This window comes from Prinia subflava, chromosome 1, assembly GCF_021018805.1.
Source record: "Prinia subflava isolate CZ2003 ecotype Zambia chromosome 1, Cam_Psub_1.2, whole genome shotgun sequence".
Taxonomy (NCBI): Eukaryota; Metazoa; Chordata; class Aves; order Passeriformes; family Cisticolidae; genus Prinia; species Prinia subflava.
The window spans coordinates 146,696,246-146,724,223 of NC_086247.1; the positions used below are offsets into that span (position 1 = coordinate 146,696,246).

General features: G+C 40.2%; 1 protein-coding gene across 3 annotated transcripts in view; it reads right to left on the reverse strand.

Moving 5' to 3' along the window:
- DPP6 (dipeptidyl peptidase like 6) overlaps positions 1-27,978 on the reverse strand; it is a 544,817-nt gene that overhangs the window by 270,462 nt on the left and 246,377 nt on the right. Inside the window, exon 1 of one of the 3 annotated variants that reach the window (XM_063416003.1) lies at positions 18,594-18,737. The exons of the other annotated variants lie outside the window; for them this stretch is intronic. Within the exon in view, the coding sequence (XP_063272073.1) occupies positions 18,594-18,611 (18 nt within the window). The 5' untranslated portion in view covers positions 18,612-18,737. Of the gene's footprint in view, positions 1-18,593; positions 18,738-27,978 lie in introns of those variants that run through there. 3 annotated transcript variants of the gene reach the window in all.

Below are 27,978 nucleotides of genomic sequence, written 5' to 3' on the forward strand. Positions count from 1 at the left end.
CATAGGAAATGTGCCCCCTTTACACCACTGGCCACATCCCACTTTGAATAAAAGTCTCACCTGCAAGAGACCTGCTACTGCTTTTTCAGTCTGCAAAAGAAGATGGGACATCCCTAGAAACAAATGCACCCCTAGAATGAAGAGAAAAGTGGGGAGGAGAAAAGAAGTTGCCCCTTTACATATCTACTGCCTCACAGGGAGACACAGGCTCAATTTAATACTGAGCTATATCACTTTGAAAGGTGAAGAGACAAGGAAAACATCACACACAGGAGAGGGATGGACAGCTGCCCACTTCTGTTGCTTTGGGAGCTCCCATCTCCAGCCAGGAGCAGGAATTCTCCGTGGGGAAGGAGCCCAGCACAGAGGGCTGTTAAAACTATCACACTGCATTCTTCATCTTCTAACAAGTATTTGCTGACATCCCCTTCAGCTGTGCTGGAAACAGTCGAGTTTGCCATCATTAATACTTTATGAGGCCAATCATCACCCCTGACAGAGCTGAGCTCCTCTGAATCAGAATCGTGCCTGAGGGGCAGCCCCTGCCAGCAGTGGACACCAAGTTTTGTACAGTCTAAAAGCTTGCACAGCCTTGAATAGCTTGTGGTGGTTCTGCCCCTCACTGTACCTGTACTTTGGCACAAGGAAGCACAAGATTTTCCTCCTTTTTCCTCTACATTTTAAGTCTAAAGCTCAAAACAAGAAAAATGTTGCACAAGGATGTCTAACTTGATGCAAATAGATCATTGGACAATGTATGTTTGCTCTTTGGGTCTCTGTTATCCCTCTGCAGTGTTACCAACACTATTTGTTCTCCCTGAGCTAATTTTTAATCATTTTAAGGAGATAATGTGCATTTATTAAGCAAATCAATATTTCTCATGCTGTCCTTTCAGAAAAGTCAGATAAATTATGGACTTTGCTTGACATTTGTCTTCTGGCTCAATAACGTGCTACAGAAAGTCAAGTGAATTTATAAGCCAAGAACTCCCTTTTTCTAAGTCCAAGCAAAATACCCTCTATCAGTCATATTCTTACCAAAGTGTTGCTTTGGCATTGGATTTTCCATGAGCATTGCTTATATATAGCAACCACATTAGCCATGCTGCCCAATCCTCTCCAACCACCCCACCCTTGGAGATGCATCAAAAAAATATCTGCCAAAGCTTTCAATTCCACTTGCTACTTCCATCTCAATTCTCAGATGTAACTCATCTAGATCGCATGCCTTGGCAATTTTTAACAGTTCTAATTGCCTAACTATCTGCTCTGGAATAATCATAAAACCTTTTAGCATTTCGTGTTGCCCCAAGGAAAATGTATTCTGGTCTCTGATATGACCTTCAGCTTTTTCTCCAAATACTAATGGCACAGAACTCATGGAGGCTTTTTGCAATGACAATCTCATCTGTCATTCCCTGCTCATGTCTCTTAATGCCCTCATCGACCTCAGCATTCCTACATGATTTTTGTGATATTTAAGGGCATTGCTGCTGTTTACCCATAAGCCAGTTAGTGTCTAGCAGGCCCACTTTAATTTTTCAATGCCTTTTTCTATTTCCTATGCAGTTTTTTTAAAGGAAAGCCATAATTAAACATTCTCTCTGTCTCTTTATACACATGCACACAAATATGCATTTGGGAATAGGTTTTAGATGCATTTTAATTTAGATAGGTAACTTCCTTTATTTAAACCTCCAGCACATTGGGATACTGACAAAAGGAAGAGAAGAAATAATTGTATAAAAAAGCCATCAAGTTTTTACATCCAAATCTTTGAGGGCTTGATACATCTAATCCTTGAATACATCTCTGTTTGCAGAAGGGTCTCAGGGGTTGAAACATTGCAGGGAACCTGATCTCAGCAGAGACCTTTGGGGCCAGACTCTCATCCCTGTGAAGCTTCTTCCTGTGCTATTTGTCAGGGGAGGCAAAATAAATAAAAGTAAGAATGAGGATGAAACCACTTTTCCTCTATGCTGTCTTTCCCAAAAATTCAGCTTTTCCCTGGTATTTTTCCCCTACCTACTACACACTTTTATAAGTACAAGCCTGAACCATTCACCAAACGTGGTCAGTTCAAATGCCCTAAGGCTGGCGACAATTTCCTCATTTTCAAATGCATTTTCTCATACATCTTCCCTTTTGCCATGTTAGTACCTCTGTTTTCTCTGCTGAAACCTACACCCATAGGCTGTTCTGTACTTTAGGGTAATCAGCCACTCCAGGGTATTTCCATTTTGTCTCATTAACCACTCCTCCTTCATCTTCACCACAGGTTGTGTGTATATTCAAACATCTCCTTGGTAGTAAAGCACACAGACCAGACACAAACAGAAAGGAAAGATTCCTGTGTCCCACATGTGCCTGAGCAGTTCCTTGAACAGTCCAAGCAGGCATTCAGCTTTCATTAGAAGTGACCATAAAGATCATCTGGTTCCACCCCCCTGCCATGGGCAGGGACACCTTCCCCTAGATCAGGTTGCTCAAAGCCCCACCCAACCTGGCCTTGAACACTTTCAGAATGTGAATTTCTTCTTCATATCTAATCTAAATCTACACTCCTCCAGCATAATGCCATCCCCCCTTGTCCTGTGCCCCTTCAAAAGGTCCCTCTGCAGCTCTCTTACAGGCCCCCTTTAGGTACATGGCATTCAAGTCTACTTTTCTCATAAAATGCTCTCAAGCAGGCCAAGTTTATTTAAGTATATTCCCTTCCTCCCCTCCACCCAAACACATTAATTTGTGTTAGGCAGAGATGAAGTTAACTTCATTATCTGTGAGTGTTTGTAATCTCTATGTCCCTTTGTAGTCTTTTTCTTTTCTGCCTATTACTCACAGATCCTCCCTATACAGAACCACACACAAATTCATTAACAGACTGTTTACTCCCTCTTCAGGATCATTAAATGGAGATGCTAAATGAGACCTGACCTAACACAGCTGCACTAAACATCTCCTTGTAAACAGAGACTTTGCCATTTATCAAAAACTTTGCAGTAATTTTCAGTCCACACAAAGCTATTTATACCGAGGCAATTTCTAAAAGTTTTCAAATTCAGACTTGACCCATTATTTTACCCTGACAGAAGCAAGTAAAGAAAGGCACTTAACTCAAACAAGAGTTCTTCAAGACATTAAACTGGTGTCTGAGGAAGCTCTCTCCAAATCATTATGAAAGCCTGAATACATCTATGGAGTCATGAAATAAAACTGGAAATGTGTGATTTTCTTCAGTTGGAGACACTGTGTGCAGGGCACCAGCCACAGTCAGCCCTGGGCTGCTGAAGGACATACATCAACTGGAAGGAGTCCAGAAGAGGCTCACAATTTTCCAAAAATCATATCTGAGGAAAAACTTGAAAGAATTCAGATGGTTTAATTTAGAGAGGCAGATGCTGAGGAGATGTAACATCTCTCAGGAATGGTGTGGGTATAATTAAACTTGCCTTTGGACACAAGGCTGAACCAGATGACCTTTAGATCCTTTCCATTCCTATTTTCTCTGACGCGCTGATTGCGTAGGTCGCCTGCCCAGATTTCTCTTACAGACATCAGCCACCACAGCCAGAAACCCTGCAGCCCTGAGCCTTGTATTCTACACCCCAAATGCATCCACAGCTGCTCCAGGATTGCACCTCCCCTCAGACCCCACGGCTGAGGCATTGGGTGCTCAGGGTCCTGCCAAATCTTCATTTCAAGGGTTGTAAATCCAGCAAGGGCTGTAATAAAGGTAAACACAGGAACCTCTGCACCTCTGTAACGAGGTCATGGGGAAAGCCTCCCATGGTATATCAGAGAAGATCTCAGCTCTGGATGCTCCCCTGGGACACCCACACCATGGAAGGAAGACACCCACCAGCCAGAAACTCCCTTTGGGAAGATAAATCTGGGTGCTGTAAAGACAGGGAAGCTGCTGGCAGTGCTGCTGTCTGTCACATCATTCAGTCTGCCCTTCCCTGAAGCAGGAGATCCCTCAAGTCCTGCTGCAGTTATCTTATTGGCATTTTTCACACTTCTAACCACCCCCTTGGCCTTTCTAATGAAGAGATACTCAGCACAATTTATTACAAGAGATCACTTGTGTCAAAGCACTTGTCTCTAGTCCTTATTTCTGATAATACTTAAAGAAAAATATTTTACCTCTATTTTTGTCTTCCTTAACAAACAAGGACATGAATCATTTCCCATTAATCACTTAACTGTCACACTTGGTCACCACACACCCTTCCTAGGCACTCCCAAAATGCTGGTGAGAGAACATGTAGCTTGCTATATCCATCTCCATCTCCAAAGCAGCTGCTTTTTATGCTGTCCTTCATTTGTGAATTTGCATAGTCTATTTACAAATATAAATACTTTAACTGTAATAAGGCCGACATGTTTCCTTTCATGCCCACAGACTGCAGATTAAATCTGCTGCTTAATTAATTTGCACTCGGGGTGTCTGTCTCTCCTTCCCTCTGACCAAAGCTTCTGCTCTGGTTTGTGCTCCCTGCTGCACTCACCACATCCTCCTCTCTTTGCCTGGCATTTTTAGTTGCTCCTTTTTCCATAGCCTGCATACAGCTGGACAAAACTTCTCGCACTTAGAAGCAATTGTCAGCTCAGGCATTTGGAAGGAGGGATATTTGGTTTTAATCAGGCACTTTGGGTAACTTTACACATCTCTCGTTTGATCATCAAAAGGGAAAAGCTACCTGTGTTTTCTTTAAAAAAAGCACTGTTTGACAGCTAGTTGTGTAACACAGCCCAGAGGGCAAATGAAACTGTTGGCGAAACACACAGAATCTTTTCTTTGATCACGGAGGTTCATGTAAACATTTTCCCTCCGTTCCCTCTGCTCATTTACCTACAGCCCACACTCACCCTTCACCCTTCAGCTCCTCGCAGCTCTCCTGCTGCCCTGGCTCTGTGCAGAACCTCATTCCCCCCGTGTCCCCGGGCCAGGCAAGCCAGCCCACATTTCAAAGGCAAAGCTGAGATTATTGCCAGTTTCCCGTTCTCCCCAGCAGTTTGTTCCTGCTGACCCGGACAGCCCCGAGCCTCCCCTGCTTTGCTGGGAAGGCAGACAGGCTCCTAAGGCACCAGGGGAGTCGAATTCCCTGTAAAAACACATCCCTTACACCTCCCTGCTGGCTGCTAATGACAGAACAGCTCCCTCCAGCTCCGAGAGACAGAGGAGAGGAGGATATATGAAAAGCTGATTGTGTCAAGCCTCAAACAGAGCAATGTTTCTTCTTGTCTCCTTTCCCACCTGCAGCCAGGCATTACCGGCTCTGAGCTAGTGGAGCATCAGTAAAGGAGGTTACATTAGCAATTACCACTGTGAGAAGCGACCCACATATAGGAAAACACCAGCATTGAATAATTACAGACATAAGGCAATGGATGCAGGAGTGCCCTGTGCCAATTTTACAAGGAGAAGGCGAGGCAGATACTCCCCTTTGCTTGAAAAAAATAGGATTAAAAAAATAGGGAAAATTTATTCTTTTAAAAATTTTCTACCCAATAATATGCAAAATAATGCCCATTCCTATCCTAAAACATTGTTCCCTGCTGGAGAAGCAGGATCCTGGACCTGCCACACCACAGTGCTGCCATCATGTTAAGGTCCATGGAGAGCAGGATGAGCTCCCACAAATCATGGGCTGGACAAGGCCCAGACAGAATTTCCATGGCTGCAAAAGCTGATGCTCAACCCCTGCCAGAGCCTCACACAATGCTTATGAGCTACCCAGGGCTCACATCTTGTACCACAGGAAACACCAGGAAAGAAATCACATTTGGCATTTAAAAGTAAGGCTAAGACCACCGTGGAGATTTTGGCAACTGCCCTTATCTTACATATATATATACATTTATGTGTGTGTGTATACATATTTATAAATATATATACACACAATATGTGAAACTTTCAGTAGTTCTGTAAACTTATGCTCCAGAATGTTTGTACATCTATGCACAGCAGCTGGATGTGCCATCTGTATAAATTTCTGCTGCATCCATGGCTACAGCCTGGCTGTCCTCTACACCAGGTATTACTTTAATTAAATGCCAATACTCAGAAGGGGCTGAGCAAGTGTCTGAACAAGCAGGCAGCAAAAGCAAGCAATGAGGTAGAGAATGGATTATCCAGATCCCAACACACAGCAGACTATTTACTAGATTTTATTTTTCCACAGTAAAAATACTGCACTTCATAAAATTACTTGAGTTACAGGAAATGAAACAGATGAAAGAACCAGACCCCACCTTGAATATAGCTGGGTAATATCTTAGATGAAATCAATTTGCACAGACTGTGAAAAATGAAGAATGAGATTATAATGGATTATTTTAGTACAAGCTTTTTATGTTTTGTGTAAATGTTTTTGGTATTGTTGTTCCTCAAGAGAGATGTTTAATGACAACTGCTGAAAATCTATAAAATGCAGTACTTAGGAGCACCATGGAGCTGCCTTGAAGTTGTGAGTGAAATTGCATGCAGAGGATAAATATATGTTCAGCAGCAGGAGAACTACCAACAGAAAAAAAACAGTATTAAAGTATTTCTATTCTAACACTTTAACACTTCAAGTCCCAGGTGAAATCTTACTTTATCAGGCACAGAATTCATGTAATACCCAACCCAAAGCAAAATAACTTCTGGAGCAGAAAAAAAATGCTGGCATATTATCAAAATGTTGATTGTCTACCAGAGTATTACAGAGAGAAGTACTCAGCCCTGTGAATCCTGGAAAACATCATTACCACTCTGAATATTTAATTTCCCTGTACATCTGTCCAGCATCTTTTTCTGCAACCATCCACAAGCATCACAGTTTTACCTAGTGCACTGAAAAATGCATCTACATCCAGAAATGTAAACAGGGGAGGAATCCACAAGATTTTACATTAAAAGGAGAATTTCTCCTTCTTGCCAGGAAAAGTCTCTTTCTGAATGAGGCAGCTCAACACACTGAGACCTTTCCAGGTTCATGATAACCTCAAACCTGACACCACCATTGTGGCCTCTCACAAGAGTCCCTTTGGAAATAAAAACTGGCCACAATACTGTATGTTCTCTTTCCCTAGGGCAGCTAAATGAAAATTTTAACCAAAATCCAAGTGATCTGAAGGGGACAGAGCCTTAAAAAAAAACCAAAAAAACAAAAAAACCAACAAAACAAACCAACCAACCAACCAAAAAAACCCCACCAAGATTGCTGTTTGTCTTGGGTTATGTAACCAAAAAAAATGTGTATTCTATTTCATCTGTAGAAAGCAGTTAGGGGTTGGTTTCTTTTTTCTTTATCGCTTGTAAACTCCAGGGGGGAGGGGGATGGAGGCCTTCTGTTAATGGGCCAGCTGTTAAAAGCAGGGGAGCAATGTTCCTTATCTCTTCCATGACCCATGTCCCTCCAGGCAGATATCTGCTGTTAATGAGCCATTAAGGCTCACCACTGAAAAAATTAAATCTTTCTATTGTGAGATGCTCCATCCAGTGGGAGGAGCCAAGCATTCCTACCTGGATAAAACCTGAGGTTCAGAACAGCAGAGGATCCTCTTTTCCACTGGATTCTCAGAGGAAAACTGGATTAATCTCACCACCACTACAGGATCATCTTTACTCCAACAGAACCACATCTGTCACTCCAGGAGGATTTATTTGGACTGCTTCCAACACCCTGACAACAGGTGTCAGGTTGTATTCCTGTCTCTGTCAGGGTTTTCTAGGACTTTTGTTTGTTTGCTTGTTTGTTTTTTTTGTATTACTGCATTGGCGTTTTTATATTCTTAGTAAAGAACTGTTACTCCTATTCCCATATTTTTGCTTGAAAGCTCCTAATTGCAAAATTATAATAATTTGGAGGGAGAGGGTTTTACATTCTCCATTCCAAGGGAAACTCCAGTTTTCCCTGACAGATAGCTGTCTTTCCAAACCAAGACACTGTTCAACACATAAAATTGCAAAAAATGCAGCACTTGCTTTTTTTTTGTAACCTCAGCTTGAGAGCTCTTAATTTAAAATCTCATCAGCATAATCTTCTCTCTTTTAAAGAGAGGAAACTAGTGCCCAGTGATGACTTACAGTCCCTAGAAGATGTTTGTTTAGTTCTGGCTACACTTGCACTGTATAAATCTCATAGACCAATTGGGTTATTCACTCTACTGAGCTGTGACAGGTAATAACACAAATACTGCTTCAGGTCCTAATCACACTCTGCTGTGGATTCTAAGAAAGTGCTTGTCTTATTAGATGGCAAGAGTGGTTTCTCGAGTCTGGATTCTATATAAATACTAACACGTGAACAGAGCAAAGAAAAATGTTATTTATAATCCTAAATACCATACCATTCCCCAAAGTGACAAGATCAATATTGCAACTTGGCACTTGCTACTGTGACAGATGGTGCTATTAAAATACTGAGCATATCTTTTCTGCAGGAAAAAAAATAATAAGCCAGGAGATTATATATTGTCCTCATGCAATTTGCATTTTAGGTTACTAAAAATTGGGTAAAAAAAAAAGAAGTAGAAAACACTTACATGTTCCTCTTTCAAATATAACAAAACAGTAAAAAGGACTATTATATTCTTTTTGAAGGAGAGAAGTGAGGGATGCTTGCAGCAGTGTAAAGACTATCAGAAAAGGGTTTCCATTATGTTCCCGACTGTATTTTGCATTAATTTCACATGGGCATTTTCATTTTTAACACAAGAACAAGAACAGATAAGACTGGGAAGATTACTGATGTCTTTGTGAACAGCTCCGTCGTGTCTGCTGGGAGCCTTTTGTGAAACACACCTGAGACAAGCACGGATAAGTGTCAGTTGTTTCCCAGTTCCCCAGACATTTCAAATGAAGATTAGTTTAGGTACTTACAAAGGGTCAGCACTCGCAGAGCTCATTGTGCTGCTGAAGAACCTCCCAGCTGAAATCCTCTAAGGCTGAAAACCATCTGCAACAACTTTTGCAATCAAGATTACCCGTTGATAGAAAGTTCTCCATTTTTATTTCTCCCTATTAAGATTTCCAGTTTGGTTTAATTACATCCCCTCATCCCCATCTCTAGTGTTTAATTCTCTGTTGTGGATTTCTCAGAGTTGCAACACTTGGCCTTCTTCTAGTTATTGGTTTTTCTACTGATTTAGATACTGATGCTTAGGCAAAGAGGAGGCATTGGATGTTGAATTAGGATTTTTTTTTTTATTAACTACAGCTCTGCAGAAGACTTTCTGTGTAGACTTAGACCTGACCTTTCCTTTCCTGTACTTTTTTAAACTGTTAACTTTGCTCAAGCAAGTTCTGTTCATTATCTTCCTTTCATTACATTCTTTTCATTCTCAAGGAACTCTGGCTAACTAGGTATTTCAGAAATACCTTTTTTTTTATTAATGAGAAGTGGCTGGATAAAGAATTTCCAGAGTGAAGAAAAAAACCCAAACCTTCCTATTGGAAACTGTTTATCTTCTGCCAGGTGCCTCTGTGTGTTGAATAGGTGAGCACCTTGACCAACTGGACATTTTCATTTATTATCTACAGGATACACGGAAACCTCTCTAAATTTCTCTCCACAGTGAGCCCACTCAGTTAAAGGCTGGATTCTTCATAAAAGAATTTCTGTGTGTTTCCATGCTCCCTCAGTAGTGCTGGAGAGGTTTGGGTAGTGACACAAAAGTTTAGGGATGGCTGCTGATGGTTGTTCTCCTGGTTCCCCTACAGGATGATGGGGAAGTTGTGTTTTAAGGTCTGAAAATTAGGCAATAGCTGATTTTCATGTGGGTCAGGAATTGTAATCTCTGGGCTAGAAAGGAGAAGGGTCTAGTCCTAATCAATACAGAATTTTTTATGAGAATGTAATCTAAAGGATCCTTCTAATGAAGCAGAATCTAATAAATTATAAAGAGTCCTAAGAATGAAATATAAAGTTCAGTATAAAGCATATAGTCACAAAAGAGTGCAACAGAAAAGTTCAGCTCTGGAGCTGCTAAATGTATCATATCAGAATCTGTGTTCAAAAACTGGGGTAGAAAATGAGAGAAATGAAATGAACTTCCCTGGGTAACCCTTTCCTAGGGATACAAAGAGGTGCTGGTCAAAAAGAATTAATTCTGTTTAATGTAAAGCACAGTGAGCCTGACTGTTTTAATTTGTCTTTTTAGTGATGCTTAATCCAGGCTGCAAACACATTCTGGAATTAAGAGCACAGAGCTGTATTCCAGCTACTCCAGTGGAAGGACAGACTGACAACTGTTGTGTTTAACAGAGGTGCAAATCTGAATCCATTAAATTAAAAAAAAAAAAAAAAAAAACCAAAAAAAAAAAAACCCACCAAAAAACACCAAAAAAAAACCAAAAAAAAAAAAAAGCCACTCACAATTCCACTGTCTCCATGTGTTAAGGCCCTGATGAAGTGGAAGAATTGTGGTTAACTATTACCTTAAATACATCAGGGAATTTATTTGAGCCAATTAAGAAGGCTTGATTTACCCACCAGACAAAAAAATAATTATGCACACCTTTGTTAATGAAAATAAATAATAACTGAGCAACTGGTAGAAGAGATTTAGTAAGTGGGGAAAGGAAGCCAAAAGGTGTTTTGGAAGAATCAGGTCAGATGATTAATCTTATAAAGAGCAGAACTCTGTATTTATGGGGATCAGATAACTGTGTTTTAATTGTTGGCAGTCAGGGCTAAAAAGAATAGTACAACAAGAACAAATACAAATAGGCTGAGAGAAAAATTAACCCCAGCACTGCTAAATACAATGTAGACCATCCTAAAGGTTAAATTTTGGGAAAATAATTTCAATTTTAAATCAGAAACCAGTCCATGTCTAGAAATTTCCATTTCTGCTGAACTGAAAAGAAAAAAAAATAGAAAGAGACAAGGCTTTTGATGCCAAGAATAGAATGTAGAATGAGAATAAATAAAATCAGGGAAGGAAGAATGAGAGAATTACATAATTCCAGCATCACACAATCACTGCCTCTGTAATTAGTTCTGACTGAGTCAACAAGTTTAAGCAGCCACATTTTGAACAGCTTGATCATGAAGTCAAATTCTACTAGAAGCAGCAGAAATATCTGTACTGAGATAACCCTCTCTTGTATCTTGGTAAACAGAGGACAACCAAACATCCCCAGAGCAGAGAGGTGGGAATCTGAGAGCCCTTCACTCACTGCCCAGGAGAGGGAAGGCCCTGCAGTACCAGCAGTAATTCCCTTCCTCTTTGAGAGCTGTCAGACTCCAGGGGATGGGTCATCTCTCCATAGGCACAACATCAGCTCCTCTCTACAGACTTGACAATCCTCCAGGAACTACAGCAAGGTGATCATTGCCTGCTGCCCTGATGATTTAAGATGCTTTTTGATATTCTCTTAATTTTTCCTTTTAGGGAGTTTCTAAATAACCTAGAAAATCACAGTAAATTATAAGCAATCCTTTTTTTTTCCCTCAGGGTACCACTGGGGAAAAAAATGTTACAAAATCATCTAAAAAGGCACAGTTTATAAGGACCCAGGACAGTCCAGAAAACTACCAGAGAGCTTTCTCCAAATATTGTTAAGCAGCAGGATGCATGATGTCAGGCCAGAAAAACCTTCAGGCAAAGAGAGGTAAGTAATAAAGTCACCTCCTCACGTGCACTTCTACTTTTTGGGTCTATTGCAAACCTCCTACTGAAAATGGGCTGGAACAGAGGTGAAGATGAATTAACCACGACTATGAAGGTGAGAAATAAACCCAGATCCCCAGCAGCAGGATGCCCACAGGAAAGTTTGTTAGCAGCAATCCTGTGGTGTAAAAGTGGCAATCAAAGAGAATGAGAAGGTAAATGATTCAGTCCTAGTGTAGAGAAATGAATTTCTTTTCATTTCTCTGCCACTTCAGAAGGTGAATGGGAAATATCCATTCCAAGGTGACACTTTAGAGGTAATGAAGTCAAAGTACTCACAAAGGCAGATGTATCAAGAAAAGAGGTGAAAGAACAGTTCAATAAATTATAATGCAATATATCACTCAGGCTGGTTGGTATCACTCCAAGACTGTAGAAGAAATGAAGGTGAGCGACAACATAAATGTATATTTTAGTATTAAACCATTTGAATCACAGCTCTAGAGGGGGAGGAGGTGCCTAAAGCAATGTCTGTTTATTAAAAAGGATGCCAGAGAGTGAGATAGGGAAGGGAGCTTTGCATTACCTTGTCTTGCCTCAGCAACAAGGAAGGGCAGAGGGGACACTGAATGAGAGAAGAGAGCACGGTAAAAGCACTTCAGTGCTTACTATAAAGAATGGGCAGATATGGGCAAACCCACAAACCACTGTGGCATTTGCCAGAGCAGTTGAGCCAAATAAGATGACAAGGGGCAGCTGAGGTCAAGCCATTAATCATGTTAGTCCTTCTCCAGAGAGACACAACAAAAAAAGCTGAAAGGCAAGAGTGGATTCCTAAAAGTCACTCCAGAGTCCTCAGGGTGGTATTTGAGTAATAACCCAGGGATGGAGGGGAATGGGCTTCTGTCCCACTTTAGGAAAGACAGCATAATATCACATGTGCAGTTATTTTGGCAGCCTGCAGGGTGATGGCAAAGATTCCTCAAACCAGAGAGTGGCTCCAGCTTCATCTGGCCAAAGGAATACAATCACACCTGAGCTCTGCACAAGATCTGTGGCTTCCTGGTCAAGAGCTACCCATCAACATATCCCACAGAAAGCCTAAGGAAACCTAGGTAAGAAATTATATTCTAAATGTGCCTTTTTCCTCCTATGGCTATAGAGAGAGCCTGGAGTGGCCAGGTCAAATACACACCCAGATATGATTTTTTCTGGCATTTGTACATCAAAGAGACCTATCCTGTAGAGCCTTACTCCATGGCTTTAAGGCACCACTCTTGGTTTCCCTCACTGAAAATGTGTCTCAAACTTGCAGGGACAAACCAGATCTACAACCAAACAGGGTCCTGCCTGCAGCACACCAGGGGTGGCAGGTGAGGATTAGGGGCCACTGGCTTCAGAAGTATCAAAACAATGCAAATTGAATCTTCTCAAGCTCCTCAGTGCAGAATCATCTGCCAATTGCAGATGTTCACCCTCCTCACCTCCTTAGAGAAAAGCAGCAGTGGGTTTTGCAGGAAGGAGGAAAAAAGCACCAGACTGCTGGAGTGTTTTCCTAGAGAGTTATTATCTGTTCAGCCAAGGATGAAGCTCCAGGGAGGACACCAAAACCTTCTAACCTACTTTTTTCTCCAGTCAAACGTTAAAATGCAGCAGCTGTTTCCCCATGGAAGGCAGTGCTATGAACATGGCTGGATTTTCATTCCACATTGAAGCTTGCCGAGGCCACAATCTCCCACAGAAGGGGAAGAGTATGAATTCACTCAGGTAGGTCAGTGTTTCTCAGGAGTTACCAAGTTTCCAGGCAAGCTGAATAACAAATTCTGTGCATGTTGTTTATTTGAAGAGGAAAATGTAAACTTTAAAAATCTGTCAAAAATATTGTACCTATTTATTCCTGCTTTCATCAGAAAGATGACTTTTTTCTGTCCTATTTCTTTAAGATGAGCACAAATCTGATCAAAAGAATAGATAGCAATGACCTCACTGTGTCTGATGATGCTATTTTACATGGCTTTGGGGCAGGCAGAGGGAACCACACTGCCCCAGTGACAGGTTTAGCTATCAGATCACCCTGCAGCCCACATGACACATTCTACATTGTAAAAGCCCAGAGCAGATGGTACAATCACAAAATTCATTTCACATCTTGCTGGAGTTCCAGGTGTGTAAATTTATCAGCCTCTTCCCCCTCAATTCTCATTCTCTCTCTTTAGGATTCTAACTAAGAACATAATAAGACTAACTAAGAAGATAATAAGACTTTTATTTTTTTGGAAGCAACTCCTTATGTAGTTTCTCTCCTAAATTTCTCAGCAAAAAAAAATCTTTGCACTCCTTTGATTTCTGGCTGCCAGATCTTTCAGGTCAGATAAACAGCTTGAAGAGGTCAGGCTGAAAACCACAGTTTAATTTAAATTACAATCCAGAACCCATGCAACTTTAGGGGTGAAGTTCACCAGTTACTGTGGTGCCATTTGCAAATTTGGTCCATTGCAGGAACCCAACCCCAGAACTGGGGAACCACAGAGATGAAACCCTCAGCTGTAACTCGAGGATGTGCAGCCATAAAAACCTCTCAGCTCTTCTGGTCCTCCCTCTCCAGCCCCCAAAATCCCCTGTGCTGGGCAGGTCCTAGAAGCTCCAGGAACCTGACAGATTTCCACATGATCCCTCTTTGTGACCCTGGAGGCCCCACCATAATCTGCTGACTTGATGGGGGGAAAGGGCTACCCCAGGATCCTGCAGTGTCAAAGAGCATCACCTGGGGCAGGCCTGCCCATTCTCTTTGAGGTGTGCTACTTGCAGTATTTAATTGCATATAATTTAATTATATCACCCCAGCAGCCCGGGCTTGGGAGGTTCAGGTGATAATTTCTCCTATTCAAGGCAGCTAGGAATACTTGCTTTGCTAATGCAGGGAACCATTGGGCTATTTGCTTTGTTCCTAGGGAATTCTCTGCCTGACTCCCACACAAATATTGTCAGTCCCATTTGCTATCTTCAGGTTTCAAGAATTTATGTGTAGGCACCAAAAACCTGGGGGACACATTTTAGAGACTCCCTGACAATTTTAAACTGCCATAAACCCTGACTCACGGAACTCTATTTACAAAATCTCCCCTTAATCTAATGCACTAGCACAGAAATATATGCAGAAACCCAAGAATATGCAAAAAACTAGAATAGTTTGATGATTGGAGTCAAACTCAGTTTTGCCTGTGCCACACAGAGTTTAGTCATACCAAGCATTTTATAAGGTGAGTACATTTGTAGCCAAACCTCTACAGTTATGATATGGTTATATCTTGTGTTCTATGATTTTTTTTTATACTGTGTGCACAGTTTCTAAGTGTACCTTTTCTGACACTGGAAGGATTTCAGTACTTTGACACTTGACATTTCTCTGTCACCTCTCTTTCAAAAATCCCAAGGCATTCTAAACCAACAAGTGTGCCTCATAGCACCACCAAAATCTCCCTGCAATTATTTCCATTTCAGCTACTGGGGAAGCTAATGAGAGACCTGTCTATAATGAAGTAGCAGCAGAACCTGGAATAGAAATTTGGAGATCTAGCTCTGATCTAACCATTAAAAATTTTGGCTCCTACATGGACTCAATAACCTTTGCAGAAAGAAAAATGAAAAAAGAGCCTGCTGTATAAGGAATCATATTTTCTCATTAGCTCTCTGCTGGTCATTCAGAGAAAGCAGACTCCAGTGGATGGGGTGGTGAGATTAGGAGATCCAGTCTCCTTCTTGATCTTCCACCTTTATTCCAAGAAAGCCACAGTCTCTGTGGTTTCTTTCCTGAGGAATAAAGGCCCTGCCTTATTGAGCCAGCTGGCATTAACCCATTGCTTCAGCTGGTGCATTGCTGCAGAGTATTAAGTATTACTGAAATTCTGCATGCTAGGATGAAGTTAAAATTAGCCTTTGCTTCAGTTGAAGTTAACTCGATTTATGAGCAACTACTTCTTGAAGCTTTCCCTCTGCAGAGCTTTTCCTCAGAGCTCTGCAGCTCTGCACTTATGCTTAAGTTAAATGATTGTATCCCAACAGCTCTTTTGAGCAGGATAATTGGCAATTACTTATTTTTGACATATGCAGGAAATCTAGTAAAGCATAATTCAAATTCTGTTAGCAGTGATGAACTCCTTTTGCAGAACAGTGCATTACAGTGCTCATCTCCACTGCCAATATCCCTGGCAGTTTTAATTCAAATCTCAGAAGTATTATGTGCAGCACATTGTTTCTTATCTGCAAGGTCCACGCTAGAGAAATTCTTTTGTTGTGTAACCTTGAATCTTTTTCCTAAACTTTTTGGAACTCCTGCAACCCTTGACTGGTTGAAAAGAAAGCAGAACTGATTTGATCTTGTTCCTCTTTATTTCCATGGCTGAAGCTTTCTGCATAAAGTGTATTAATTATCTCTAGTTCTTGTTAAAAACAAATATATCTAGGCATGTAAATAGCCAAACAGCAGCTCATCTTATTAAGACATTTTTAATGAGAGTGTGAACAAAACTGCCCACAGACATGCCTGGTGGAACTCTACCTAGAAACCAGAGTAATAGGCTCATTACAAAAAGATTAGACATTAGATATGCTGCTCCCTCAGTGTGAGTGCAGATTATCCGAGTGCATTTAGAAAAAAATAATTTAACCACTGGTAAATTACACCTTAGGCCGTTGGATACAACATGTGTGCAGCACATCATTATATTCCAGCTGCATCCAGAACCTGATGAATTATCTCAAATATCAAATCATGCAGTGACTGATTAAAAACTCATTACTGGGTGTTTGACTTTCATAAAACTGAAGTTTTAGAGCTTTAAGTGAAGTTCAAGACTGTGCAACAGAGGGAATCCTGGATAAATTTTTACAATTTGGGCCTATTTCCAGGTAGTAGGAGCAGTCTTAGTTTTGTTTCTTTCTGAAGAAATTAAAAATTAATTTGAAAAGAAAACATTGGAAGTCACATTGGAAAGGCTTAAATTTTTCTACTTGTTCAACCCTGCCTTAAAAGCCTCCATCCATATTCAAATAACAATTCTAGGGAGAAGCTAGCACACAGACTCAAAAAGAATTTCCACCCAACTCCAGCTGAAGACAAATAAGTAAGACTAAGTAGGGAAGACCTTGTCTTCAATGCCATGTAGAGAGAATTTCACTCTTCAGTAATATCAAGGCAACTTTTAGAAGTACGTGCAGCACAAAGTAATATATACCTTATTTTAAAATAGAGCATCACATTTCTAACATTAGTGTTTATTGAGAATTTCTGTACAATTTAATTATGTGGTGTGTGAAGTTATTGATCTGGTAGTTTAAACACTTTTTAAAAAATTAACTCCATTATAAGCTACTGAATTTTGTAATGATGTCATTCTTAGAGCTTACCATTATCAGTGCAATAAAAGAGAAGCCATTTCTAATTAGATTTTCTTAATGTGATCCTGTTCGTTATGGATTGATTTTTCTCTTTCCCTCTGCTATTTCTAAATGAGTTAGGTGAAGTTTCATTTATTTGCAAGTGGAGGTTAATTTTCACTGGCAAAGAAGCAGAGAAATTGTACAAAAGGTTTATGAAAACCTCCTTAGGCGACTTTGTCAGATCACCTCGGTGTTGTGTTCCAGTGTCATTAGCATTCAAGCCTCCAGCTCCAGCTCTAATAGATGCTGAAAGATTTGCAATATTACCCAAACTTGTGAAGAGGCTCAAACTTTTTTTTCTGTAATGGACACAGACAGCACTACAGCAAAGTGCTCCCGCCCAGCTGCGGGGCTGCTGCAATGAGGAGATTCACAAAAATAAACTGGCAGCTATGCTGGAGTGATTTGTAGCAGGGATTTTAGTGCAGGTAAGCACAGATGGATGAAGGACCTCTCACTGAGGGACCTGTGTGAGGTTATGTTGGGAAGACAGCCAGTGTGGGCACCCTGTCTGCATAAACTTGGTTCTCCTCTTGGGTATTCTCAACTCAGCCTGGGAACAGAGACACCTCACGAGGGGTGAGGACTCCATTTGGCCGTAACTTTCAAATTTCAGATTAATTCTTCAAGTTGCACAGCTGCTCAGCTCCCACTGGCTTTGGGGATGAAAAGCTCCAAATGCTGTGCATGGTTTGAGATGAGGCAGCCAAGAAGCACGTGAGCTGCTATGGCCACAGCATGGGGATAATGTCAGTTCAGAGCCCAAAGTGGAGTGAGCAGCACAATTCCAGCAGCATCTGGACTGAGCCATCTTCCCTCACGCCACTTACGCAAATGCCTCATCAATTCAAAGATTAAAACTGAGGCAAATAATGAGGAGCTTTCTTTCCATTCAGATAAATGCTCTTGACACAATGCACAGACATCAAGAAGAGTTAAGCAAAGACTCAAGGTCTTTTCTGCCGTGATCTGAGACAAAAGTCAGTTTACCCAATGCTCTCCCTTACACAACTGATAAATGCTGTCCTTAGCCTTGTAACTCTTGTGTATCTCTAAATCAATGACACTATGACTTCCTTTACTTAGCTTGCTGAGATCAAATTAGTTCCATAAAACCCCCTATATCCTATTTTTTTAGAAAAGTGTAGTGAAAGGCTTTGCAGACAGTTTTGTTACCAATTTTCCTCTCAGCAAGAGAACATCTTTCCTGCTGTCACCAGGCACATGTGTCACACGTGGTAGGAACTAGGAACCGAAGAGCTGCTGCATCCTGGAGAGGCATCATCTATCTACCAGTCTAAAACAAAGGGAAAGTCTTGAAGTTCAGATTGCTGCAGGATTTTTTCCTGCATTATTTAAATCATTTGATCATTTGAAAATATTCCTTTTGGATATCATGAGCTCAGAGCCATGCAGAGAAGCACGTTGTAAGGCAGACTTCAATGAAACCATAGGGATTGTTGAACACATGATAAAACAGAAACAATCCCATGTGTAAAGAGCAGAAGGAAAAGAAACAGAAAGGCAAAAGAAGGGGAAAATCACATTACCATCACAGATTGATCCATTCCATTTAGCCAAGTCAATGTGCTGGAGCCCTCTGCCCTGCCCAGAGTTCAAAGAGCACTGGAAGAGCAATATTGATAAAATTGCAGCAGCAGCTGGAGTGCAAACACATCCTGGTGGCATCCTGGCATGCATGGAAATGCAGAAGGGTTAAACGAAAAGGCAGCCACTCTGGGCTAGAGGAGTTGCTAGGAGATGGTGTCCTGCTTTGACATCATTCATCAGCCTGTGACAAACTGTTCCAACAGCACAATAATCTTATGAGTCACAGGTCTGTGTGCCTCCCCTTAGGGTGGAGAAAACAGTTCTCACCCGAGGCTGAAGCACTCTCCAGGCCCTTTAGGCGTTTTCTTGGATTAATTCTTGTTTTTAAAATAAGTAAGTTACTGTGGTTTTGCACAGGTCTCAGTGAATTCTACAAACCCCAGCAAGGTTATAGAGATCATATTTATTTATACAGTGAGAGCAGCACTGGTGCAGCACTCGTGGCAGTCTGGAGGACACTGCTCCGAGCAGGAATGAGGGTTGGGTCAAACCCATTGGCAGAACTTCTGGACCAAAGATCCTGAAGTCAAGAGGAACAAAGGAATTCCAGGCAAGAGAAGCCAGAAGCCATGAAAAATGAGTAACATATGGATTATTAATAGCAGCGCCTGCACTGTGTAAAGCAAGCCACCCTTTGAGAGTGCTGGCAGAGTGAACAAGGTTGTGGCTGGGCAGAAGATGGGAGGATGTGCTACACCACTGGGTTAGTCCTGTTAATTTTGTGATTCTCACTGCCATATTAAAATAAAGTCAAACTGAATGGCTGCAGGTTGTACTGCTCCTGCTGATGCTGTCAGGAAAAACGACTCCTGTGAAGAAACACCAAAGGAGGGGCTTAAAGAAACAAAATCACAATATTTGTGACCATTTATGCTAAGAGAGGAAATGTGGCCTTGTCTTTAAGGAATACATGACAAATCTGGGTGTTTCCTCTCAGTCCTGCTTTGCCACATTTGACAAATCACTTCTCTCATGGCTTTGTCATTTGTCCCTAAGGCAAGGATATTGATGTTTCCTCTCACATTTTTTCCTCTTTTTAGATTACAAATTCTGCAAGGACAGAACATTTATTTATCTTTATCATTAATGTAGTATGCCAGTGCTTTAAAAGCATTAATGGATTGTACCTTCACTGCACCTCTCATGCTAAACACTAAAAAAGGTAATCTCCTTTTGGGAGATGGAGTGTTGAAACACAGCCCAAGCTGACTGATGTACCCAAGGTCACACAAGAAGACTCCAGCTGAGGCAAGGCTTTGGCCCCAAATTTTTTGCCCTACACTTTTATCAACAAACCAGACAAAACCTGTGTGGAAGAGCCTAGAAGAGGTTATTTTTTTCTGACTGTCCTTCCAAAAAAACTAAATAAACTCCCCCTAGGCCATTCCTGAAAGACGTTCCTCCAGGATCTCCTATTACACCTTAAGTAGTGGAGATCCCACACTACTGAAAATTGATTCTATTTCCCTTTTGCCTAACATTGCCATTATTTCCTGATGTCTGATGAGAATCACCCGTTACTGAAGCTGTAATTTCTTGCCATAATCACAACAAATACATGATTTGTAGCACTTCTTTCCAACACTTAATTGCAGCCTCCTTACGGTGTCATTTTTTCTCACATATTGCACAAGGATTTAAACTAAATTCTACAGCAACTCATGAATTTTCTACTGCTGTAACCTGTCCTGTCATCCTTTCAGCTGTGCACCTCCAGGAGCTGTTGAGTCTGGCTATCCTCCAGGCTGGATAAATTCCCTCAGCCTCCCTCCACACAGCCCCTTACCCAGCCCTTGCCCACCCCTAAACTTACTACAGTTTATTGATGTATTTATTTTTCTGGGGATCCCCAAACTGGACACAGCATCTCTAATGGAGTCTCGGAAGTGGTGGACAATGGGGAAAGACTAACTATAAAGAGCAGAGAAATTGTTCAGAAAGTAAAGGCAATGTTGCCTATTTTATCTATTTGTGCTCCACCGTAGCTGGGAATTTATTTTGTGATAGAAATGACCAGATTTGCTCTTCAATCCAAAAGAGAAAACTATATTTGATTCTGCCAAGAAGAGACTATCAAGCTCAAGAGCTATTCCTCCCATGAAGCATTATAATTCCAATTATAAAGATGTATTTTGGTTTTCACTTTGAAATATATAAATGCACTCCCTGCCCTCTGCACACCAAAACCAGAACTCTGAGTGCCACAGATCTTTTTCTAAATCATGTCTTTAAATAGTATTAGGCCACCACCATATCAGTCTAGTTTTGCTGATGAATGCTTAATGGTTTTGGCTCATGATTACGCCTCCAATGCCAGAATAAGTCAATAGGATTAGGCCCATTATGTCTCTCACATCTCTGTTCTGCACAGTTCAACTTCAATAAAATATATTTAAAGGGTATTTACCTGTCTCTGAGGGGTGGTGTAAGGATAAATTCAGCAGTATTCCCACAGTAGACTGAAAATATATCTGAAATTTTCGAAGCCGCCTAGCGGATTTTGATGTACCATTCCCATTAATGTCAGTGGGAAGAGTATATCTCAGAAATCTCAGCTGTAAAGCACTGCAGTACACGAAGAATAATGGCAAACACAAAATTTAAGTAGGGAGCATAAGAAGTTATACCTAAATCAGTGTTCCACATAGCCTTTTTATTTCTAATTTTTATGTCCTTATACGGGCTAAAGGAAATGAAATCAGTAAAATGTGAGTCATCTTTTCTAATTACCCTGTTAAAATAAAAACTAATCAAGTTATTTTTGGAGATCAAATGTAATGATTGCCTCATTAATATTCTCTCTTTTCCTTAGGATGACCACACTTACTTCATGTTTTTATTAAATTAGGGGATTCTAGAACCAATTGCACAAATTGACCTAATCTCCTTAGCAATGATTCTACACACTATATTTGGGAGATTCTGCAATTTGCATCTTGACAGGAAAGAACTTCTAAAGACATTGGATTTGCTCTTTTCTGAGGAGTCTGGCTGGTGTTTAAAACAACTTGAGGAGTTGAAACTCTTGCTTTCTGTAAAATAATTTCCCGGCAAGGAGAGCAGAAAAGAAAGAAACAGCAAATGGGAGGATCCAACAAACCAAACACTAAAAAACAAACAAGCAGAAAATCCATGTTGGCTTCAATGTGGATATGTGTACAGCACACAAAAAGGCAGTGAGCAGGCTCTGCTGATGGATTCCAGGGGTCAAGTACACAGTCCCCTTACTCCCTGGAATGACAGGAATTTCCAGAAAATTACTTTCAAACCCTGGGAAGCTGTGCAACATATGAGCCTGCAGCTCTTGCCATATAATTCCTTCCCCAGGAGAAGAACCTCTGAGGTAACATCAGATTGCAAGTGATGTGAAAGGAAAATTCTCATTTAGGAGTATTTCATTCTAAATCTTTTCTAGTGTGGAAAGACCACTTGAGTCACAAGGTAATGGAGAAACAGGTTTCTAAGGTAGACTTTAAGCAGTAATCTTTCATATATTCTACTGCACTGGAAATATTTTGTAGACTCACAAGCATAAAGATTAAGTAATTAGGAAACAAGGCTCCCATTACCTTGCAGATTAATTGAATAATGATATGTTTTAATAGGTGCTTATATATTAATTCACAAAAGTTTATGAAGATTTGGGTTCCCTCCAAAGTTGCTCATCCCTCCACAAACTTAATTTCAGGGAGTTTAATAATTACACTCTGATAACCTGTAACCAATAGTTCCCCTGGAATCTCAGAAAAGTGCAGAAATGGTAACACAAAAAGAAAGAAAGAAAGAAAGAAAGAAAGAAAGAAAGAAAGAAAGAAAGAAAGAAAGAAAGAAAGAAAGAAAGAAAGAAAGAAAGAAAGAAAGAAAGAAAGAAAGAAAGAAAGAAAGAAAGAAAGAAAGAAAGAAAGAAAGAAAGAAAGAAAGAAAGAAAGAAAGAAAGAAAGAAAGAAAGAAAGAAAGAAAGAAAGAAAGAAAGAAAAGAAAAGAAAAGAAAAGAAAAGAAAAGAAAAGAAAAGAAAAGAAAAGAAAAGAAAAGAAAAGAAAAGAAAAGAAAAGAAAAGAAAAGAAAAGAAAAAGAAAATTTTATAGCATTTTCAGAAGTAGAAATACCTCTTGCAGTTTTTTTCTGGTAAATACAGCTCCTCTGAATGAATCTGTTTAAATCAGCTGAACTATCAGAAGCAATAAAAATCCGTAACAAAAGAAAAGATAATGCAGTGGTAAAGGAGAACATTTTCAGTCCATCACTGAGAAACCACGAGCAAATTAAAAAAAACGAATGGAAGATTATTTTCAAGTAATAACCATTAATTTTAACTCACTAAATGTTAACACACTCCTGTATTTAAACTACTTGAAAGCTTAATTCAGATGTGAGTGTAAGCAGGGTTCCTTAAGAATGGTGTCATGCTGTCATTGAGAGCCTTTTAGTTTACATCAGAATAGGAGATATGTGAATCCACATCAGAGGAATAGGAAAACTTCAGCAAAAGATTAAAAAATGAACCTGAATAGTTCAAAAATAAGAATAAGAACTCTGGTGCTCTGAAGGAACATGGGAAAATGTGCACTGAAAATTGTCTTTGACTTTTAGTTGTGTTTCAGACTGCTAAGTTTTTCAAAAACCAAGGAAAAGCAGATCTGAGTTAATTAAGATGAGCTAATTTAAATACAGATGCTAAAAATGTTCATTAACAGTAATAACTTTTTATTTATGAAACTTAAGGCCAGCTGAGGCTGAAGAACCCACAAGACTGCACATACAGCAGTAAGAGTAAATTATTGGTGGTGTGGAATTGGTTTAGTGGACTATATTTTGTGGGTTTTTTCCTTAGTCCCTTTTCTGAAACATTATACATTGATCCTTGCCAAAAGCAAGATACAAACCCAATAGATGAACAACTTTTTGACAAGAACCATCAAACCAGGCACTAAGTGGGACTCAGGCTGGACTTGGAACATGGATTTGGCTCAAGCTGAACACAAAATTGCAAATGATGACTATTTTCCCCTGTGATTGAGTTGCTAGGTATGAAATGGGTCACCCATCTACTCCAATCCTCCTCAACAATAATGTAAAGGTAGCCTGGAGTGCTGGCACCAAAAACAGTGAGGAAATGTTACATATCGTAGGGGAAGAGTGTGACCTAAGGATCCAAATGGCTGTGAATATGTCCAAGACACCAGGCTAGAATAACAATTATAATTTCTACATAAAAGGTAATCTTGCTGATTTAGAAGATGGCTCCTGCTCCTGCCTCTGTTGTTAATTCAGGTACTTTGTGTCTGGTACTTGCCTTCTAGGGTTACTCTTTTATTGCTGTCTTGGCTGAAACACCTATTTCCAGTGAAAAATCTCCTCAGTGTACCTGAGGGACAAGGATCTGCTACAGCAGGCACATTTTGATAATGGGAACTTTCAGTAAGATGAATGATGCTGTGGTCCCAAAGTGTTCAAATCCACAAAAGTCCACTTGAGATACCCGGGGCAGAGTTAGCACTGACGAGTCTGTAGGAAACTGCAGTGGGTTTTAAGTCATTCAACAGCTCCTCTGAATGCTTTGAGTGGACAGGTACACCCACTCAGGCTGTGCAAACCAGGAGCTGGAGAGCCATCCTACATCCAGATGTCCAGGAGAGAGGAGATATAAATCTTATTAAATTTTTTGAGGCTGACAAAGTCTATCACGAAGACCCTGCTCATGGGAAGTGACCATGATTAATGCCAACATGATGTTCATTGTTTCCAAGGATATAAGTAAACAATCCAAAGGGACTAGTCCTAACTCACAACCACAGTGCAGGCATCCCTGAGGAGTTCTCACAGTGCAGATGGTCCCAGAGCATGAGTGAATACCGTTAGCTCAATTAGTAATTGATGACAGGCACTTAAAACTCCAGACTGTGCTGAAGCTGCTCTTTAATTATTATCATAGCAATGCCTGGGTGGGGAAAGGTGTGAGGGAGCTGCTAACTCAAAGGATCTGGCAAGAGGTAACTGGAACCAGCTATTTTCCCACCTTCACATCATGTAGAACCCTCTGTGTTTGCAGAGCCCTCCCTTGGCTCATTTATACCCTGAACAACCAATCTTTGGGTGAAAAAAATATGGAGGTCCCGCCTTCCTCTTTTCCTTTTTCTTTTCTTTTCATGGGGTTAGGTCATCAGGTTACAACCTGGCTACACATACACAAGCACTCAAAATCTTTACTAATTTAATTTTTTTTTTTTTTTTTTTTTTTTTTTTTTTTTTTTTTTTTTTTTATGATAAATATAAATTCTATTTGCACTTAAGAATTTAAGAAGCCAAATGGACTCTGGGTATTATACTGAAGCTTCCATGTCAGATATTTAGGTTTTCAGTGCTCTAAGGGATTGGCCAAGCCTGCCAGTTCTGCATCAACATACACAGCAAGAGTTCAGTGGCAGCTCAGTGATAGTTCCACAGCATCAATTATCTTTAGATTTGTGAAGCAAAGCAGAGCAAAGATGATGAAGCAGAGTGTACCAGCTCTTAATGCAGAACTACAGAATGTATAATTTAGCATTTATTTTATTGCCAGCATTTTCTATATAATGTGTTAGTGCACAAAATAGCCTATCAAATGCATTAGCAAACAAAAGCTATATAAAGACTCCTATAATCAAAAGGCAGCTTATGAATAATTCACATTTCCATGCATTAGCAGTCATCCAGATAAAACACATAAAGTGCACTTAGCTTGTCCCAATGAAAACCTATAAATTATATGAATAACTATATATATATCATGTATATAATATCAACATAATATTTCAGTTACCTTAAAGGATAAAGTTGCTTTCTTGGATGACTTTGAAGACAATTTGCAAGCTTGCTCAATTTATGCTGACAGTAATTGCTGTACAGCTGCCTGATTTAGATAGAGGGGGAAAATGGAAGCACTGTGCAAGTTACAACAGAAGAAAAGCTGCTGGGCTACCTTTTGTGGTATCATTTGTACTCATTGACAGGACTGCTGCCAGCTGTTCAATTACCTGTCCAGAATACTCCAGAATACACAGAGCTTTACTGATAGCTTGGGCAGAAGAAAAACCTACTTTTGACTCACTTAGTACTTAGCAGTAGGTAAAGTAAACATACGTTTATTAGATTAACATGGAAGTTTTGGGGAGTATTTCAAAACTATGATGACAGGAGAAATTACCTGTTTAATGCCCAGAAATATAAAAGTTATAAAGGAAATTTTGGAGTGCTCTGATTCTAAACAATTTTAGATTGATTATCAATAATAAAATAGCATCAAACTACATCTGCAAGTCTACAAATACACGAACACAGTTTCGTGTGTTTGCAGAATCACCTGTGCACATTCCATTTTCGAGGATTTTTTTGCTTCCACACTGAAACCCACCCCTGCTTTAGCACTGGATAAATTGAGATGGAACAGCCATAATTCATGGCATTGCTTCTGTGGGTTTCAAATTTTGCCAAGAAACCTTCAAGCAAGCCCCAAGCTGCACCAGTAAATGATGACAGACATATCAAGTCATCAATGCAAATGGGGGGAAATGAAATGGACAGTTGTGGTTACATCATTTAACCTTACAACAGAGGTCACACAGCCTATGGAATACTTAGCCCCCCTAATTCTATTTTTTGTAGGATTCAGCTCTTGGAAGGAGTGTGAATCACGGCTCAAGATGTAAAAAGGGTCAGAAATTTGTTATTTATGCTCAGCTGTATACTGAGACAGCACACATCAAAGGCTGAGGACTCTGGCATAGGCACACATCCTCTCAGACACAGGCAGGGCTGCAGGGCATTAACAGGCTTTTAGGTAATCAGGAAATATTGCCATTATCTTCAGCTCACTTTCTTCTTTGGGATTGCAGCTGACTAATTACCACGAAATAATTTAGGAACAATTAAAGCATTTCTCAGTGCTTGTTGTTTGAGAGCAAGTTCCTTGATGCAGTAATGAGCAAAGGCATACACTAATCACCCATTAACTGGCAGGGTGCTTTAGTATCATTTTGTCTTGCCCTAGAAAGGGTTGTGTGCTGCTTAATTTGGTGCTTTGGTAGACCCAAGGCTGCTAAAAATGAGATCCAAATCTCTATTTAATTAGAATGTCACATGATATGGCCTCATTGCCTTTTGACTGTGAATATTAGAGATTTATGCCTTCTCTTTCATCTTGTGATCTCTTGGGAGGGGTATTTGTCCTGTAGAATGAGTATAACAAGCTGAAAAACTGAGATGCCACATACAGAAGTTATACAAATTATCTTCACACTGAATATCCAAGAAAGATTTGCTATGCAAAGGAACCAAGTCTGAGTTCTCTCCTGGATGTAATTTTGCTGTGCTTTTCCAAGGGGAGGACAACAGGGACTAATTCTGCCCTCTGTGCCCTCAGAGACAACACATTTGTAATTTAGAGAAGCAGATTTGTTACCAAAGCCTGGAAATCCAGGCATAGGGAAGTTTTCCTGTCCTCTCTTCATGTTACCCCAGAATGCAGAAGGCACAGAGCAAGATAGCAAACATTTTGTGCATCTCCAGCTTGACCTCATCTTTCAGGTGCTGCCTGCTCAGAAAAGTTTTGCTCTACCTTTTTCTTTGCCACTCTCCAGCTCTCTGTACAGAAAATATGTCACAGATATCCCTGAATACTTTATGAATTGTTACCTGCATCCCCTCTCACTGCTCTTGCTTCTGACTGTGGTTGCAAACTCAGCTGAGACCCTGCAGAACATCATAATGTCCTCAGAAACACTGGGAAAGTTTCACAGAACTCCTCACTGGCTTCTTATTTTTAATCTGATTTTTTAAACCCAGGTTTCCCATGATTTTTTGACATGACTATGTTGTATGTGTCTGCCCTGTTCAATTTTGGACTTGTGGCTACTCAAAAAAAATTGACAAAATAAAGTTCAACAAATCTATCAAAATTCCCACAAGTTTTGTGCAAGTGGGCAGCCTGGCAGGGAAGGCAGATGAAAGTAAACATCTGTGGAAAATGAAGTGATAGAGGACAAAAGCAATCATGTTAGGAGGCACTGGAGAATTCACCCCAAAGACCATCCAAGGCAGAGAGGATTCAGAAAAGTCTCTAACTACAGAACTACTGCCTGTAAAGAAAGAAAATTGATTTTTACAAGGTTAGTCAGATACACAAAACTTTGTGGGGAAGATCCTTAATCCTCTGTTGCAAATAAAGTATGCACTTAACCTTTACAGAAGACATCTCACTTGCCTTTACTTTTTTCTTTGTCAGTGAATCTACCTTTCAGACAGCAGATGAATTTTATAAATTACATAACCAGAGAGTAAATGCTTGG